We start from the raw sequence: 18,144 nt of genomic DNA, 5'->3' as shown, positions 1-18,144 counted from the left end.
CAAACATGATGGACTCTTCAGAAGAGGTATTTATCGTCACTTGAGTTTCTGCGCAGGAAAGTCCCCAGACGACACAATCTTCTGAACATAGCCATACTGAGAAATCCAGAGAGAGTTGTGTGGAAGCTGATAGTCTTAATTAGCTTTGTAGCAACTCATTTGGCAATGGCTTGAATGTAACGGGCGTTTATTAATATCAAAAAGTTATGCACTGTAGCTTTAAAATATTAAACACAAGTTAAATACCTGCAGGATATTGGGATACATCCAACAGCTGGTCACTGCAGTTGTTATCAAACATTACTCGAACGGAAAGAGTGAAATTGTTGGGAACTATTTTCGGCGGCGGATTAATTCCACATTCCATAAGATGGAGCTCTATGCCACAGAGGAATAAGATATATCAGACACAGAGCAATACATTGTTTGTTGTGATCTTTTTTTGGGGGGGGATTTTATGGCAATGAGAAAAATATGGAATATCACCAGACTTATTTTAAGTGCATCTGTTTACTCATCATCCTAGGAAAATATAACTTCTTCATCCCTCTGCTGTGGCTTGAGTGAAACCACATGAAAAGGAGCTTTTTATTATTCAACCGTCCATTAGGATCATGTCTTTTTGTACTGTATGTGTATTACAATTAAATGGTTAAGTGAAGGCATAGCTGCAGTGATTCTTTCAGATAGGAAGATGCTTAAATAAAGAGGCAGTAAGCACAATAAAATTGGTCATCCTTGTGAACTCTTGAGATTCATCCTAAACTGCCTAGATAATGTCATGAATACAAGATACATAACAGTGTGAATGGTTGTTTGTAACTCAAATAAAAGACATCCAGACGGGGACAGAATTTGATTACAAACTCTTATTTTGAAATTCTGTGTGTCTGTTGTCCAAACGGAAAGAATAGAGTGAGTTAGGGCAGGGGCCTTCAACATTTTTTAAACCAAGGGACGGAGCAGGACCCCCTACTACATATATTGTATAAAATTAAGTTGCATATTAAACTGGGCCCACAATAAAGTGTAGGGCAGCCTAAAGCCTTTATTCATACCTTTTTTTGCATAGAATAGTAAGCTAATAAAATAATAATGGTTGGCATGATTTTATTAATCATCTTTTAATGTTAAACATACTGTATGTGGCACAGTGAATCCTTAGGATGAACTGTATCTGTGGATGGCTACCATAGTGACTACCTTACCTACAGGCCAGTTAGCCTATCATCAATGGGGATTTACATTTGCTAATAATGTGTTGGAATTATGTTAACTAAAGTAAATTCTTTTGATTATACACACTTACTTAAAATATGAATGCATGACTTTTACTAAAAGTGTTTTTTTATTTTAAATTGTTGTACTCTTTCTTCCACCACTGGTTTAGGTTCTTGTTTGTGGACAATCTATGTGCAGGTCTATTGTCTTAAACTCCAGAAATAAAATACATGAATCAGTGAAAATATTATGAAACACATCATGACTACTGCTGAAAATGTATTTACTTTATAATAATTCAACAATATTATCATTATTATTATTATTGAAATTCGTGACCATATCAATACAATAGATTTTGATATTTCTATGAGACAGACATTCAGCAGGCCATGAAAAGTAAATATCAATCAAATATATATAATATGAAAATAAATATATATATATTTGGAAATTAAGGTATCTAGGCATAATACAGAATCCATACGGTCCATATTATTATTTAAGATTGTACTTTTGACCTCACTGGTTGTCAGCCAATCAGGAAGCGACCTGCCAAATCTGTATCCAATCAGATTTGACGGAGCGCTATTTGAAAGCTGCTTGTCGCCACGTTGTTGTTTACCTGCAGAAATCGGTGTTCACGCAGATCTTGTTGGTTGCTGCTAATATAAATCCCTTTTTAACTCCGTTTGGCGTCGTTGCTGCCGGCATTAATCATGTCGTCTGTGGAAGTTCGTGCTGCGGTGAGTAAACCGAAGTTATTTCGCCGTTTTGTTAGCAAAGCGTCTTTAGTTAGCTTCGCTACTATGGCTTCGATAGCTAGCATCGTTAGCTAACATTACAGTCTGCTCCCTACTTAGCTAGCTAGCTGTTTGTTCGCCTTTTGCTTTGATACAGCTGCCACTTTACACCAGCCAGCCAGCATTTATTTTGTGTCGTGTTCTCCTTTAGCAGCTCCCAGCCGCGGTGAACCCCGCGAAGATGGGCAGAAAAGCCACAGCAGGTCCGAGGAGAGCTGCTCTCGGGGAGCTTACCAACTTTCCCGGAGCAGCAGTCAACACAAAGGTAACATTATCATCATGGAAGAACTGTTTGCTTCCATAACTGGTTTACAGTTTTATTTTTTATTTTTTAGACGTAATTTGTTCACTTGTCAATGCTGCTGTGAAAATAAAATACCCCCAAACTCTGGAAGCTAAAGATAGATGGCCCAAGTGGTATGTCTGTAACGTTACATTTGCCTTTCCCTCAATTAGTACATACTCCAGTGACCGCTCTATGTATTAGTTCTGGTGCCTAGACTATTCACTTCACTGCTGTGTTTTTATTCTTACAGTGTTTTTATATTCATTCTGGTTTATATTTAGTGTCCTAAGCTACTGGATGCCTACATTTCCCATATAATTTAATAAGTATTGCTCTCTTGCTACAGGTGGACTAAATTAACTCTTTGTTTTTGCCAGTCTGAGCATTTTTACAGTTCTACAATGTACATACTCATGTCTTCAAATCTAATGAGCCTTACATCCTGAAACTACACAAATGCCCTCTTCTGCATTAAACAACGTTTGATTTGTTTCCTCAGAGGACTGGACCAACCAAATCAACTGCATCAGTCAAACCATTTTGTGCCCAAAAAGCCAAACCCGTGGAGCCTCCAGTAGTCCCGGTCCCAGCACCTGCAGATCCTCTCCCCCCAGTTTCAGAGGAGATGGCGGCTGATGTGTCCATGAAGGAGGAGGAAGAGCTGTGCCAAGCTTTCTCCGAGGCGCTGCTCACAGTGCAGGATGTGGACGAGCAGGACTCGGACCTGCCACAGCTCTGCTCAGACTATGTCAAAGATATCTATAATTATCTACACGGCCTGGAGGTAGGTTATTCCCCCCCCCCCTTCCCTCAGCCAGACTCTCTGCTCTCTCCCTGCGTTGGTGTGTGTTACATCAGTCTGTCTCCACAGGTGCAGCAGGCCGTACGAGCCAACTACATGCAGGGTTATGAAATCACCGAACGCATGAGAGCGCTTCTGATCGACTGGCTGGTCCAGGTTCACTCCAGGTTCCAGCTGCTGCAGGAGACTCTGTACCTCACAGTTGCTGTCCTGGATCGTTTTCTCCAGGTAAGAACTGACTAAACTGTCTCTTCTGTCTTTGGGAGCTGTGTATATAAACGTTTCCTAGGGCTGCTCTATTGGTGGGGGGGGAGGGGGTGGGAGAAAATCATCACGTTATATTGAAATCAGGATTATTTAACAAGTACTGATTTATGGGTAGATGTTGAATTTATTGAAGTTAAACTGGGGGTGCCTGGGTAGCTTACCTGGTTGGGCAGCTGTTTGCCATTTCCCATCTCTACCCCCTTTCCTGTCTTAAGCTGTCCTGTCAAAGGCCTTAATATGCTCCCAAAAATAATCTTTAGAAACTAACAGTTAAACTAATCAAAAGTGAAATTCAATTCAATTAATTTCAATTGTGAAATTTCAATTAATACTTTTCCAGTTGATGCAAGACATGGGAGTATATTTGCAAAACGATGTGCACATTTTTTTTTTTTTCTCTTTTTTTGATGAAACGTTTCCCCGCTGTGCTGCAGGTCCAGCCGGTCTCTCGCAGGAAGCTGCAGCTTGTTGGCGTGACCGCCATGCTGGTGGCCTGTAAATACGAGGAGATGTACGCCCCCGAGGTCGGAGACTTTGCGTACATCACAGACAACGCCTTTACAAAGGCTCAGATTCTGGAGATGGAACAGCTGGTTCTGAGGACCTTAAACTTTGAGCTGGGACGTCCTCTCCCTTTACACTTCCTCAGACGGGCCTCAAAGGTGGCGAATGTGAGTTTTATTGTTCAAAATGATCAATGTGCAAGAGGTAGAGCTACAGTATCTGCTCATTGATGAAAACTGCTGTAAGCTTCTGTAAAATTGAATAATCCACCCAATTCAATGAAAGTAGTGAACAGAGCATTTATTTTACTTGTGAAGAGTGTTGTATGAAACGGCCCCAATTTAAAAAAAAAATAAATAATTTTGACCATTTGGTTGAAAGAAACCCAAATTTCTGATATAGACACTAAAAATGGGTCCAATTTGGCCTGAGGACAATAGGAGGGTTCAGATAGGTGTTGTGATAAAATGACGATAAATATGTAAGAGATAAAGAGTATCCAACATGGTTGTCAGTGGGCTGGATGTTTGTGTCTCAGTCTGATGTAGAGAGACACACGCTGGCCAAGTACCTGATGGAGCTGACCCTCGTCGACTACAGCATGGTGCACTATCGGCCGTCGGAGATCGCCGCTGCAGCGCTCAGTCTCTCCCAGCTGCTGCTTGAAGAGCTGCCCTGGGTGAGTCTGACAGGATCCAACATGGCATCATGACTTTGCGTAAACTTACACGCCACTTTCCTAAAGCCAAATGGCGTGTTATCTGTACGCATTTTGGGCTATCAAAGTGTCTACGCGGTGTACAGCGGATGTAAACGTCTGCAGCATCAATGGATGAAACCTTTCCACTTAGCAATTTGTTCAATGTCTAATTTGGTCTGCTGTGTGTTTATTGGGTCTGTCTTGTCAGTCTCCTACACAGCAGCACTACTCCACTTATGACGCAGCCCACCTGAAGCCCATCATGCAGCACATCGCCAAAAATGTTGTGATGGTAAATAATGGGAAGACAAAGTTCCAGGTGAGTTCACTCAGTGTGGTGTTTTTTTTTTTGTTTTTGTTTTTTTCCCCATTAGTGCTCATGCTTTTTAGCATTTTCCTTTTTATAGTTGTATATCTAGCTTCCAAAATGAAAAAGCCCAAAGGCACTTACAATCTCCAACAGAAAACACTGTTCACAAACTTTACTTCATAAGACAAACGTGGGTCACTTTGGAATACACGTTATAATGCTCTCCTAGCTGCTAGCATGGCACACCCTCATACTCTGCTTCTGACTGGCTAGTAGTCCTTACCTAGGTACTGTACGTGTGCGACTCCCAACAAAGATGGAACAGAAGTGAGATGCCTCACTCTGTAGCTAAAATGGAAAGCTCAACACACAGGGTGAAAAGAAGAGCTGCAGCAATGTGTAGTAAAACAAAAATGGGGTGCACTTTGAAAATTAAACCATGTAAACCTATTCTGATATAACCTCTAAATACTATTATGAACCTGAAAAGGAGACTAATGAGGTCTTTAAATGAAACTTAAAAAGGTCTTTCCTCCTCTGCAGGCGGTGAGGAACAAGTACTCGAGCAGCAAGCTGATGAAGATCAGCCTCATTCCTCAGCTGAAGTCCTCCACCATCACGACCATGGCAGAGCCGCTGCTCAACAATCCTTGAGGACCAATTTCTCTTTTTACTAAATTTGTCGGACATTTCACATGCACTTTATGATGGATCACAATCTGTGGAGAAACTTTTTATTAAAATGTTTTTAAATTTTTGATCAAAGCTTTGTTTGTTCAGAATTGTTGTATTTTCAGATCCGTGATGTTTTGCCAAAACTTTGTGCTAGAGCTGGGCAGTATGGAGAAAATCAAATGTCAAGATATTTTTGACCAAATACATCTGTTGTGGTGATATTTAAGGGTTCACTATTGGTGTGTTCACAATATTTACACTGAGTTTTGAATAATCACCAATAATGTGGCTACCATGGAAATTTATAAAATGGTAAGTCCAGAAAATGAACTGTCATTCACTGTAATGCAGCCTTTAAAACCAGGAAAAGATGACTCATGTCATATTACAATATCCAAAATATGAGACTATACCTAGCCTCATATCTGTTTATGTATTGCCCAGGCCTACCTTGTGATGCACCAGATTTTCCAATCTGAAGTTTGAAACTAACTTAGCTTTATATTTGTTGTATTTGAGTTGTACTCCTATCAGGAGGATGATGCAAGTGGCTTTTTTTTTTTTTTTTTCTTTTTTTGTACTTTATCATGCCTTTTAATGTTCATGGCTTATAATTGCATTCATTGATCTTGTTGGATATACCAGCATTTACTTTGTTCAAAGAGGTAAATGATATTTAGCTTGTAATTTTCCAATCTTTGACATCCTGGTTTGAGTTACAGTAAGGAGCGGTGCAAACTACTCTGCCCAACATCTCAAGTACATGTTGGGCTGCAGCGAGATGCTCCTCCATCTAGTGTTGGTTGCACCAGCTAATTGTAATACATCACAAGTTAGTTTGCAACAGACAAGTTCTTACAATTGTGTGCCACCCTGTGAATCTTCACTATTGTATAACTAGGCATTTGTTCAAGAACACTTCACACTGAGACTAAATTAAAAGAATATATAAAGGAATGCAGGTTTTCTTTTTTCTTCAATTTATTACCAAAATAAGTGTGTAAAGCTGACTGGTTCCATGTGTTTGACGGTGGGAGAAGTCCTGCTGACAGGACTCGGTAGATCACAGGTGGTGTTTAGTTGAAGCGGACTCTGCGCATGGAGCCCACGGTGCTGTTCTGGCTGCCCCAGTCAGAGAAGTTGTTGTAATCGCGCTTCTCCAGGATGTAATGAGGTCCTCTGTAGTTGGGCTCCTGATACACCGCCCACCTGCACACACACACAATACATCAGGGTTGACTGCAAACTGTTAATTGATTTTAAAAACATAGAAATGTAACGGGAAGAAAAGCTGCAGTTATTCCATCAGAGTGGGGTGTGTGTGCTCTGAATAATCCTAAACATTTGGTGTATTGTACAGTTTCAGAACAGGAATTTATATATATATATATATATATATATATATATATATACACAGTTCCAGAATAACTGGAATATAGAAAAAGTTTGTTTGCTTTTGATTTTTACTGCTTTGGCTTAAGCAAAGTCTCAAGACTAAATGTTCAGTCAGACTTAAGTCACAGAAATGAGGACTTTAGACTGGACTTGGCTACTGTGAGACTAAAAGACCTCATTATGCTTATTTTCAGGTTCATAATTGTATTTAGAGGTTATATCCGAACAGGTTTACATGGTTTAATTTTCAAAAAACATTTTTGTTGTGCTGCACATTGCTGCAGCTCCTCTTTTCACCCTGTGTGGTGAGCTCTCCGTTTTAGCTACAGAGTGAGACATCTCACTTTGTTGGGAGTCGCACATGTGCAGTAGCTAGGTAAGGACTACTAGCCAGTCAGAAGCAGAGTATGAGGGCATGCCCTGACAGTACCTAGGTAAGGACTACTAGCCAGTCAGAAGCAGAGTATGAGGGCATGCCCTGACAGTACCTAGGTAAGGACTACTAGCCAGTCAGAAGCAGAGTATGAGGGCGTGCCCTGACAGTAACTAGGTAAGGACTACTAGCCAGTCAGAAGCAGAGTAATGAGAGTGCGCCCTGACAGTACCTAAGTAATGGACTACTAGCCAGTCAGAAGCAGAGTATGAGGGCGTGCCCTGACAGTACCTAGGTAAGGACTACTAGCCAGTCAGAAGCAGTTAGTGGTGCCCTGACAGTACCTAGGTAAGGACTACTAGCCAGTCAGAGAGTGCGCCCTGACAGTACCTAGGTAAGGACTACTAGCCAGTCAGAAGCAGAGTATGAGGGCACGCCCTGACAGTACCTAGGTAAGGACTACTAGCCAGTCAGAAGCAGAGTATGAGGGCATGCCCTGACAGTACCTAGGTAAGGACTACTAGCCAGTCAGAAGCAGAGTATGAGGGCGTGCCCTGACAGTAACTAGGTAAGGACTACTAGCCAGTCAGAAGCAGAGTATGAGGGCGTGCCCTGACAGTACCTAGGTAAGGACTACTAGCCAGTCAGAAGCAGAGTATGAGGGCGTGCCCTGACAGTACCTAGGTAAGGACTACTAGCCAGTCAGAAGGGCGTGCCCTGACAGTACCTAGGTAAGGACTACTAGCCAGTCAGAAGCAGAGTATGAGGGTGTACCCTGACAGTACCTAGGTAAGGACTACTAGCCAGTCAGAAGCAGAGGTATATGAAAGTGCTAGCAGTCTAGGCGAGCATTATAACGTGTGTTACAAAGTGACCATGTTTGTCTCTGAAGTAAAGGCTGGACTACAGTAGAGCTGTTTGGAGCAGTTGGTGAACAGTGTTTTCTGTTGGAGATGGTAAGTCCCTTTGGGGGGGACTTTGGGCATTTTCACTTTGTAAACCTATAACGTGCACAAAAAATATATATAACACAATAAAGGAAAGGGGAAAAAAAGCCCAAAAAGCATAACGTGAGCACTTTAAATCCCCAGACTTGACTCGAGCTTGAATGCAAAAACAACATTTACATAAAGCTGTGACGATTGGTCCTTATTAATTAGTAATTTTTGAAAGTAATCGCCAACTACTGATTCATCGTTTCAGTAATTTTTTTCCAAACACAAATAGCATTTCCTCTCAAAGGGCTGAGCGTGAAAGAGACCGGGTAGGAAGGACGTTGCACTTACGCTCCTCCGAGCACGCGGATGGAGGCGACTCTGTTGAGGCTGTAGCGGCTCATCAGGTTGGGGATGTCATCCTGGATCTCCATCTTCTTACCGGAGAAGCCGGCTCGCTCAAACAGCTGGGCTCTGCCGGGGTTGTTGTCCTGGGTAGAAGAGATATACTGTCAGTGGTGAATGGGTTTCCTCTGTGTTAGGGTACACTATAGGCTACTACTGAGCTTAACATCTAACTTGGAACAACCAAACCTCTTATTAAATTATTCCTTTGGAGTCTAGAATCACTATGCATATATTAATCAAGCCTAATTCGATCTCAGCCAACACCCCCGTCCCCCCCATCCTTTAATCCTTTTATTTTTTTCTCCTATTTTACTTAGTATGTTTATGTGTCTTTCTTGCCCAGATTGCTGTCTAGTGTGTGTTTAGTGCTGTTACATGTTGTTAAATGTGGTGTGTTTCTCACATGGAAAAACAATAACAACTTTGATTATAGAATCCTTATGCAATGTTGCTTTATAGTTTTTTATATTCTCTATTTATTTTAAGTTGAATCTCTACGGCATTAGATTTGTTTAATCGATCTAGTTTATGATGTCCCCTCGGTGCACGGCTCCGTCTTATTGCCTGGAAAATGAAAAACTTACATTTTCCTACTAATCACCTTTTGCGTCAAACAATCCAAATTCAGGAACTTTTATATAACAGCCCGAAAATGACAGTGTAAACGCAACAAAGAGAAGAAAAGAAAGAAGAACAGGGAATAAGAGGGTAATACTTTTGCATTTTGGGAGTAAATGACTGACCCTGCTACGTGTGACACTCTCACTCATCGGACAGATCCACCATTAGATCCTAAAACTACATTACTGTTCCCTAGTAGTCTATTGTTATTTAAAAAAAATTATATATATATATATATATAAAGTAATACCCTTCTTCCCAGAGCTGCAGATCAATTAGCCAATAAATTATTGAATAATCGGTTTGAGTCATTTTTTATGAAAAAATTCCAGCGTGTTACATGTGAACATGTTCTAGTGTCTTCTCTCCTCTGGGACAGTAAACTGAATATCTTTGAGTTGGGGACAGAACAAGACATTTGAGGACGTCATCTTGGGCTTTTTGGGAAACACTGATCGCCTTTCTGACATTTTATAGACCGAACAGAATCCATTAAATCGAAAATAATCGTTGGCTTCAGCCCTATTCCCTAGCAACAACAAAAATGTAAAAAGAAACTATATTGAAGTATATATGTATAAAAAAAATATATATATATATCATTTCAAAATAACCTAACCTTGTAGCTATTGAATAGGTACCCACGTATGTTATCGATACTGCGCAGATGTACTGAATTACTACTACTTTCTGTTAAATATCAGATTTAACATCTGTTTCTACCTGGTTTGTAGATTTAAAGTTGATTTTATTTTATTTTTTTTACATGCCTTAAGCTTTGATGACTACTTGAGACTAAGATAAACTACTAATGCAGCTAAAAGCTGGGCGGTATGGAGAAAATCAAATATCACGATATTTTTGACCAAATACATCGCTGGTGATATTGTAGGGTTGACTTTAGTCTAATCTAAGAGGATATCTAGCCTCATATATCAATGTCGATATAATATCGATATATTGTCCAGCCCTAGATGCAGCAGCTGTGACTTCAGAGGGAGTGAAAAGAACTACAGCTGCTCACATCCAACCCAGGTTCTGATCCTGTACTGACCGTACGTCCTGTAACTTGTGTGTGGTTCTGATCCTATACTGACCGTACGTCCTGTAACTTGTGTGTGGTTCTGCTCTTATACTGACCGTACGTCCTGTAACTTGTGTGTGGTTCTGATCCTATACTGACCGTACGTCCTGTAACTTGTGTGTGGTTCTGATCCTATACTGACCGTACGTCCTGTAACTTGTGTGTGTTTCTGCTCCTATACTGACCGTACGTCCTGTAACTTGTGTGTGGTTCTGATCCTATACTGACCGTACGTCCTGTAACTTGTGTGTGGTTCTGATCCTATACTGACCGTACGTCCTGTAACTTGTGTGTGGTTCTGATCCTATACTGACCGTACGTCCTGTAACTTGTGTGTGGTTCTGATCCTATACGGACCGGAACGTCCTGTAACTTGTGTGTGGTTCTGATCCTATACGGACCGTACGTCCTGTAACTTGTGTGTGGTTCTGATCCTATACGGACCGCGTACGTCCTGTAACTTGTGTGTGGTTCTGATCCTATACTGACCGTACGTCCTGTAACTTGTGTGTGTTTCTGCTCCTATACTGACCGTACGTCCTGCAACTTGTGTTGTTTCTGATCCTATACTGACCGTACGTCCTGTAACTTGTGTGTGGTTCTGATCCTATACTGACCGTGCGTCCGGCAACTTTTGTGTGGTTCTGATCCTATACTGACCGTACGTCCTGTAACTTGTGTGTGGTTCTGATCCTATACTGACCGTACGTCCTGTAACTTGTGTGTGTTTCTGCTCCTATACTGACCGTACGTCCTGTAACTTGTGTGTGGTTCTGATCCTGTACTGACCGTACGTCCTGTAACTTGTGTGTGGTTCTGATCCTGTACTGACCGTACGTCCTGTAACTTGTGTGTGGTTCTGATCCTGTACTGACCGTACGTCCTGTAACTTGTGTGTGGTTCTGATCCTATACTGACCGTACGTCCTGTAACTTGTGTGTGGTTCTGATCCTATACTGACCGTACGTCCTGTAACTTGTGTGTGGTTCTGCTCCTGTACTGACGCGTGCGGCGTAACTTTTGTGTGGTTCTGATCCTATACTGACCGTACGTCCTGTAACTTGTGTGTGTTTCTGATCCTGTACTGACCGTACGTCCTGTAACTTGTGTGTGTTTCTGCTCCTGTACTGACCGTACGTCCTGTAACTTGTGTGTGGTTCTGATCCTATACTGACCGTACGTCCTGTAACTTGTGTGTGGTTCTGATCCTATACTGACCGTACGTCCTGTAACTTGTGTGTGGTTCTGCTCCTGTACTGACCGTACGTCCTGTAACTTGTGTGTGGTTCTGATCCTGTACTGACCGTACGTCCTGTAACTTGTGTGTGTTTCTGCTCCTGTACTGACCGTACGTCCTGTAACTTGTGTGTGTTTCTGCTCCTATACTGACCGTACGTCCTGTAACTTGTGTGTGTTTCTGCTCCTATACTGACCGTACGTCCTGTAACTTGTGTGTGTTTCTGCTCCTATACTGACCGTACGTCCTGTAACTTGTGTGTGGTTCTGCTCCTGTACTGACCGTACGTCCTGTAACTTCTGCGTGTTTCTGCCAGTTTCACGTCTCACCTGTTTGACAGCACGGACAGAGGAGACGTGGTCCACCTGGGCGCACCACTTGTCGTAGGAGTTGTACTCTCCCCGCTCGGACATGTCCCACAGGTACTGGCGCCCGCGGAAGTTCTCATGCTCGTAACCGACCCATCTTCAAAAACAGTGGAGAAGGAGAGGAGAGAGAAGAGTCAAACAGAGATGCACACAGCAGCAAATGAGCTAGGTGTCAAATCCAAAGGTTTAAGTTACGTTTATTTACTGACCGTGCAGACCTAAGATTGGGATGAGCTGCAGTAGAAAAGTGTACATTCAGTGACTATATTCAGTGGTGTAGTCTACGTGATACGCAGGTATACGCAGTAAGAAAGCTCCAGGATTTCCATACACCCACTTAAAAATGCGCAATGACACACAACAACATACTTTCCATTATATTTTTGACAGTTTTTTTTTCTTTGCATAGGCTAAATAAAGGTATTTTCAGCTGTGAGTTGGTGCATACAAGTGTATCAAAATGCAGGAAATGAAGTCTTTGATGCTCAAAATTTCCCTGGGGGAGGACACCCAGACCCCACCCCCCACAAAGTCCCATTCTGGCCCGTACACATACAGTACATTATACCCACTACAATACATTAGACTACGCCACTGACTATATCTAAGGTCCAAACTAAATGTTGAAATAAAGTCACTGAAACAGTAGTTATATGTATCCTAGACATTTAATGTGAACTCAGCCTAACTCAAATTTAGTGAGTTAGGCAAGTGTTTATTTTTAAGTGTAATTTTGTGTTTCGTATGTAGCAATTCCTTTAATCCGAGACCAGGAAACAATAAAACCACCCTTGAACCTTGACATTTAGTGCAGTTTTAACTTTGACATCTAGACATAGTTTCACCTGCAGGAGTACGTTTTGATTCATTTCTTTTCGGACAGACTAATTGTCTTACTGTGGAAGGGTCACAATGTCTTCTCGTCCCGAGGCTCATCAGTCTATTAAGACCCATTACCAAAACCTTTGTTGGATGTAATAACAAGGTACATATATGTGTGGACACCCATCTGAACCACTGGGCTTTAGATGTATTAACTACAGTATATTTACCGCTGTCTAATGGTAAAAAGAAATGTGATGAAAACACATTTGTATTGAAGATACTTTGCTGTTACACAGTGGTGTAGTCTACGACGTGATACGCAGGTATACGCAGTATACTCACAAAGAAAGCTCCAGGATTTACATATACCCACTTAAAAATGCCCAATGACGCAACAACATACTTTCCATTATATTTTTGATATATTTTGAATCGTCATCTGTGTTTTTCTTCTTCGCATAAGCTGAATGAAGGTATTTCCACCCTAAATTGGTGAATACAAGTTATTTGAATGCAGGAAATGAAGTCTTTGACGCTCAAAATAACCCTGGGGGTGGGCACCCCCACTATGGTATGCCCCCCTTCCCCAAAGGCATATTCTGGCCCATATATATAGGCCAATATATTTATATACAGTACAGTATACCCACTACAATACATTAGACTACGCCACTGCTGTTACATCTCCAGGGGTTTTCTCTCTCATTATAAAGCTAATGTGCAGCACCCGAGCCATTTTGGGGACCACCTAAGCTGAGAAAATACATAACCAATGTGGGCATCCTAACTAACTAAATACTTTCTCTCAGATCTAATGCTTGGAGTTGGTCCCCAGTTTTATCTTTAAGCTTTTTGGGTGTTATTTATTTATGATCTGCTCTAGCTTTTCCAACGTTTTAGACACAGATACCGTAATAATAATGGTCCAAAATGATGTGAAATTGCTTCTTTTTTTTATTATAAAAACATTTAATATTTTCTTGAGGGGGGAGCCCTAAACCCCTCGCGTCTTCAACAAACCTAGAGAAAACACTGATCTCCTCTTTGTCTTTCCTTTTCTCACCAGTGTGTGTGTGTGTGTGTGTGTGTGTGTGTGTGTGTGTGTGTGTGTGTGTGTGTGTTGTGTGTTGCAGTGACCTGTCGTGTACTGTAGGTGGCGGTGTAGACTTACGCTCCGCTCTCCACCTGCACAGAGTTGCATCTCTCTGGGAAGTTCTTGTCACTGAGCCTGGCGCAGTCGGAGCTCAGGTCCAGCCGCCTTCCGGCGAAGTTCCGCTGCTCGAAAAGGGTCACCTGAAGGCCGAGATCAAAACTTTAAGAGTCTGCTGGGATTCTACTGAAAACGTTACCACTCAGGTGTTCAATAAGCATTTTCTAAATACTACATTCATTTGCAATACTAGTATTAGTTTCACACTTTTGGGGGATTTTAAGCAGACCCAGGTTTTAGAACAGGGGGACAGTAAAGGCACCCAGCCTCCCATATGTAGTCTAACGCTTTTTTTTCTGTAGTTTACTTGGTTGTCTTTCAAACTGCCACTTGCAGATAAACTCTGCGACAGCACCAGCAATTTTAGAGTCTTTCCTTCCACTTGGTGATCATTTTGATACCAATACCAACAGTAAACAGTGTTGTATTTGATAATTCTGTCGTCTTTGAGTGGGAGGAGAAATGTTAATTAAAAAATTAACATTAAAAACACAATTCCTGAGTCATGATGTGTTGTATTCTCAAAAGGACAGTTTGGAATGTGAGTTACCAATGACGCAACTCCCAAAGTTATGTGTAAATCAATAAAGAACTTAAAATGACTGAAGTATTTGCTTCACGGTAAACTGATGTTACATTAAATATTTATTTGTGAACAACAGCCGAGATCAGGGACTTCCTGGAAACTATAGATTACACAATCGAGATACAAAGTGCTGTCTGAGCTTTAGAGGTGTTGGTAGCTGTATTTCTCTGGACTGAGCCAGGCTAGCTGTTTCCCCCTGTTTCCAGTCTTTATGCTAAGCTACACAGCTTTAAAAAGGGGCTGTACTCAACATTTAGCACATTAAAGGTGCTGTAGGTAGGATTGCGAAGATCCAGGACTTAGCCAAAAAATTTGAACATTGACAACTTCTCAGTCCCTCCCCCTTTCCACTAAAGCCCAAAACGGTCTCCTAAGCCCCTCCCCCCACAAGGGAGAATGAATGCGTGTGCATGAGCAGTGATTGACACGCAGTTAGACACCCCCTGGTCCTGATTGGTGCATCTGAACAGAGAGCGGTGGATTTTTGCAAATCACACTACAGGCTGTAGGTGGAGCCAGAGGAGCTGGATTTTTTTTAAATTACCTGCTTCATGTAGTTCTACTGGAACATAGGGTCAGTTTCAGCAAATATGACAGAAAGTTAGTTTTATAAGGCGTATCTACTGCACCTTTAATATAGCAAACAAATATTTAATATGTAAAGATATAGTGGAGTAATGACGTCCTGAGCAGAGAATGAAGTCACACTCCCTCTGTTTGTGTTTAAATCTGAGCTTCTCTGTTCTTGTTTTTGATAGCTGGTCCGGCCGCGCGTGCATGTGGGCGTAAAAAAACGTTGCTATATTAGCGGTTTATGAGAGCCGTGTGGAGGCAATCCAAGCCAGCTTTTTTTTTTCTCAGTATTTCAAGTACAGCCCTTTTTTTATTAAAAATTAAGTACAAAATGAAGAGAAATATTCTACGTTTACCAAGAAGTCCCCACAGTAAAGAAGTATTATATTATTAGTGAAAGCAGTGAACAAGTATGTTAATTTATGCTCACAATTCAATAGAGTGAAGACAAAAAAGGTTTCACTTAGAAACTTCATCTGTTCAAAACAACATGGTGCTTCAACAAAGTGACAACTCATGACATAAATATTGGACTCACCCTCCCACTGGACCCGTAGAAGGCACGTTGGAGCACAGACCCCAGCTTGCTGTAGATATAGAAGCATTTTTCATGAATAATTACACCCCAAACATGCCTCTCAATAATTAAATCAGACGATAGAACAATCGCAAAGAAACTTTAGAAAAAAACGATGGTGTGTTAAGGCAAAATGGAAGACCTGAGCCACTGAAAATGTCACTACTTATGTCATTTTGAACATAACACATTGTAGTGTTACGTAAACACATGACACAGATTTAGAAGTAGTGTCGTGCTTCAGTCTTTTCGAATTTTAAAACCATCAACTTGCACCTGAACTGTTACAGTATGTGTGCATGTCTCCTACAATGAGCACATCACAAAATCAGGTGATTTTGGGAAACTGGTGTTGGATGCGTCCCAGAGAGAGAAAGAGCAGAGCATGAGAACCAGCGAGGGATGTGGAGCCACTGACCCACCCCACCTCCAAAACTCTTGACTGGGGGGGTCTGACTCTGTGGGCCCTCGGCTGGTGCACGGCGCTACATACCTTGTTTGTTGGGCTAATCCTGGGACCTTAGTAAAGATGTTCATGTCAGCTCTGCGACGCAACAAGAAAGCCCCTTAAATACAGGGTGAGGTGAGGTGAGCCGACAGGAACTAGAAAGATCAGAGTGCTTCTGCAACAGTCACCGGGGCCCTGGACGCCATTGATATGCTAAACACACAACAACGCTCATGTTGTCTTCTCTGTCATCACACAGACACACACATGCACACACACCAACGCGCATACACACGTACACACAAAAGCTGGAAACACTGCAAGCGCATGCAGAGCACAAAAAAAAACATACAAACACACACACGGCGAGCAATAGAAAGAGATGCATGCAAATATACAAACACAACAAGCAGAGAGAAGAGGGTTTTTGCACACACACACCCACACACACACACACACACACACACACACACACACACACACACACACACACACACACACACACACACACACACACACACACACACACACACACACACACACACACACACACACACACACACGTAAATGTGAGAGTGCAGTGCCAACAGTTTGGGCTTTGAACAATTCAGCATTTTATACAACAATGGCGTGTAAACAATGCGCCTTATGATAATGGTGGTATTCATGTATTCATGCTTTGTGCGCAGCCGGCCCCAGCACACTATTCACTGAAGAGGTCGTGACCCCGAGGGCAGCTGACAGAACCGCCATGAACCTGAACGTACACGCTAGACTTCTAACAGTTCCACTTCCACTACACTTATTTTATATGAAACGTTTGAACGCTAATACTTAGGGCTGGGTCATAAAAAAACTGATTCTCTAATTAGAATCGATCTTTTTGATCTAATATCGAATAATAAAATCCCCAAATGGATCTTTTATTATATGTGCCTTTTCACCATGGATGTGGAGAACCGACCCCCTTTACTTAATGTAAACATTAACCTGGCGCGTTATAAAAACATATTTGACGGTTGCTTCTTGCTTGTACAATTTACGGCAGAAGTTCTCTGAGAATCTCTTAAATATCCAAGCAAAATAGGTATTGTAACTGAAATTTCCCTAACCTAATTGATATTGAATCCGGACATGGTGAATAGGAATCGATTCGGGAAATCATTGGCGATACCCAGCCCTACTTACAGTTGTTCTCAATCGCTTTGGCACACTCGTCGAATGACTATTAAACTTTGTCAAACTATGTGACTATATATATGAACATTAGGTCAGTTGTTCACATGACTATAGTCATTTATAACTGCTTTGGCACAAGATGCATCGAATAAGCCTTGCAGGTGGCCGGGCTGGCTCAGTGGTAGAGCAGGCGCACGTGTACTGAGAGGTTTATGCCTCGACGCAGAGGTCCAGGGTTCAAACCTGACCTGTGACGATTTCCTGCATGTCTTCCCCCCCTTTCTCACTTACATTACATGCAAAATAGAACAACCAACAATTATAATAACCGTAAAAGTTGTCAGATGGATAGATGTAGGCTAAATGAGGAACTATTTAATTTCCTCATAATTTAGAGCAACCAAACTCAAACAGGTGACACGTAAGGATATCACAGCAGACTGTTGTAGGGGGGCTGTGTCATGCCAAAAGTTGACACACAATTATTTTAATCAATATTGAAATCATGATTACTTAACCCAATTACTCATTGACTTTTGGAAAGATAGAAGAAAAACAGCGAAACCATTAAACAAATCAACAGGTAAAACACCTTAATACTTTCCCCGTTGAACAAAATAAGAGTTTACTTGCAAAACGTAATGTGCAAATAATAGTTTTTCTCGATTACATTGTTTTTGTGATCGGTATAATCCGAAATCCGATCTAAATTTGATTACTTGCACAGCCCTAGTGCACGTTTCTGTCACTGGAAAGC

The 18,144-nt window shown here is 41.5% G+C and overlaps 2 protein-coding genes across 3 annotated transcripts; one reads left to right on the top strand and one right to left on the bottom strand.

Annotated features, from left to right (window-relative positions):
• Positions 1–1,817: 1,817 nt before the first annotated feature.
• On the top strand, positions 1,818–5,658 carry LOC120555681 (G2/mitotic-specific cyclin-B2-like). 2 transcript variants are annotated; one of them, XM_039794631.1, is made up of 8 exons: positions 1,818–1,967; positions 2,179–2,289; positions 2,810–3,094; positions 3,182–3,340; positions 3,814–4,050; positions 4,422–4,562; positions 4,792–4,902; positions 5,437–5,658. In XM_039794631.1, exons 1-8 carry the CDS (start codon positions 1,941–1,943, stop codon positions 5,545–5,547), a joined length of 1,182 nt encoding a protein of 393 aa, XP_039650565.1. In that variant the 5' UTR covers positions 1,818–1,940; the 3' UTR covers positions 5,548–5,658. The 2 variants fall into 2 exon arrangements, with proteins under 2 accessions (XP_039650565.1, XP_039650564.1); XM_039794630.1 differs by having other exon boundaries at positions 1,826–1,967; positions 2,176–2,289.
• An 867-nt stretch (positions 5,659–6,525) lies between these two features.
• Positions 6,526–16,384, bottom strand: crybgx (crystallin beta gamma X). Its single transcript, XM_039794632.1, has 6 exons — positions 16,254–16,384; positions 15,722–15,770; positions 13,986–14,107; positions 11,951–12,086; positions 8,623–8,762; positions 6,526–6,777 (listed from the first exon to the last, which is right to left on the bottom strand). Exons 1-6 carry the CDS (start codon positions 16,295–16,297, stop codon positions 6,645–6,647), a joined length of 624 nt encoding a protein of 207 aa, XP_039650566.1. The 5' UTR covers positions 16,298–16,384; the 3' UTR covers positions 6,526–6,644.
• Positions 16,385–18,144: the final 1,760 nt, after the last annotated feature.

Source organism: Perca fluviatilis, chromosome 3, assembly GCF_010015445.1.
Source record: "Perca fluviatilis chromosome 3, GENO_Pfluv_1.0, whole genome shotgun sequence".
In the NCBI taxonomy this organism is placed as follows: domain Eukaryota; kingdom Metazoa; phylum Chordata; class Actinopteri; order Perciformes; family Percidae; genus Perca; species Perca fluviatilis.
The sequence above is the reverse complement of the archived record's forward strand: the minus strand, read 5'-3'. Positions and strand labels throughout refer to the sequence as shown.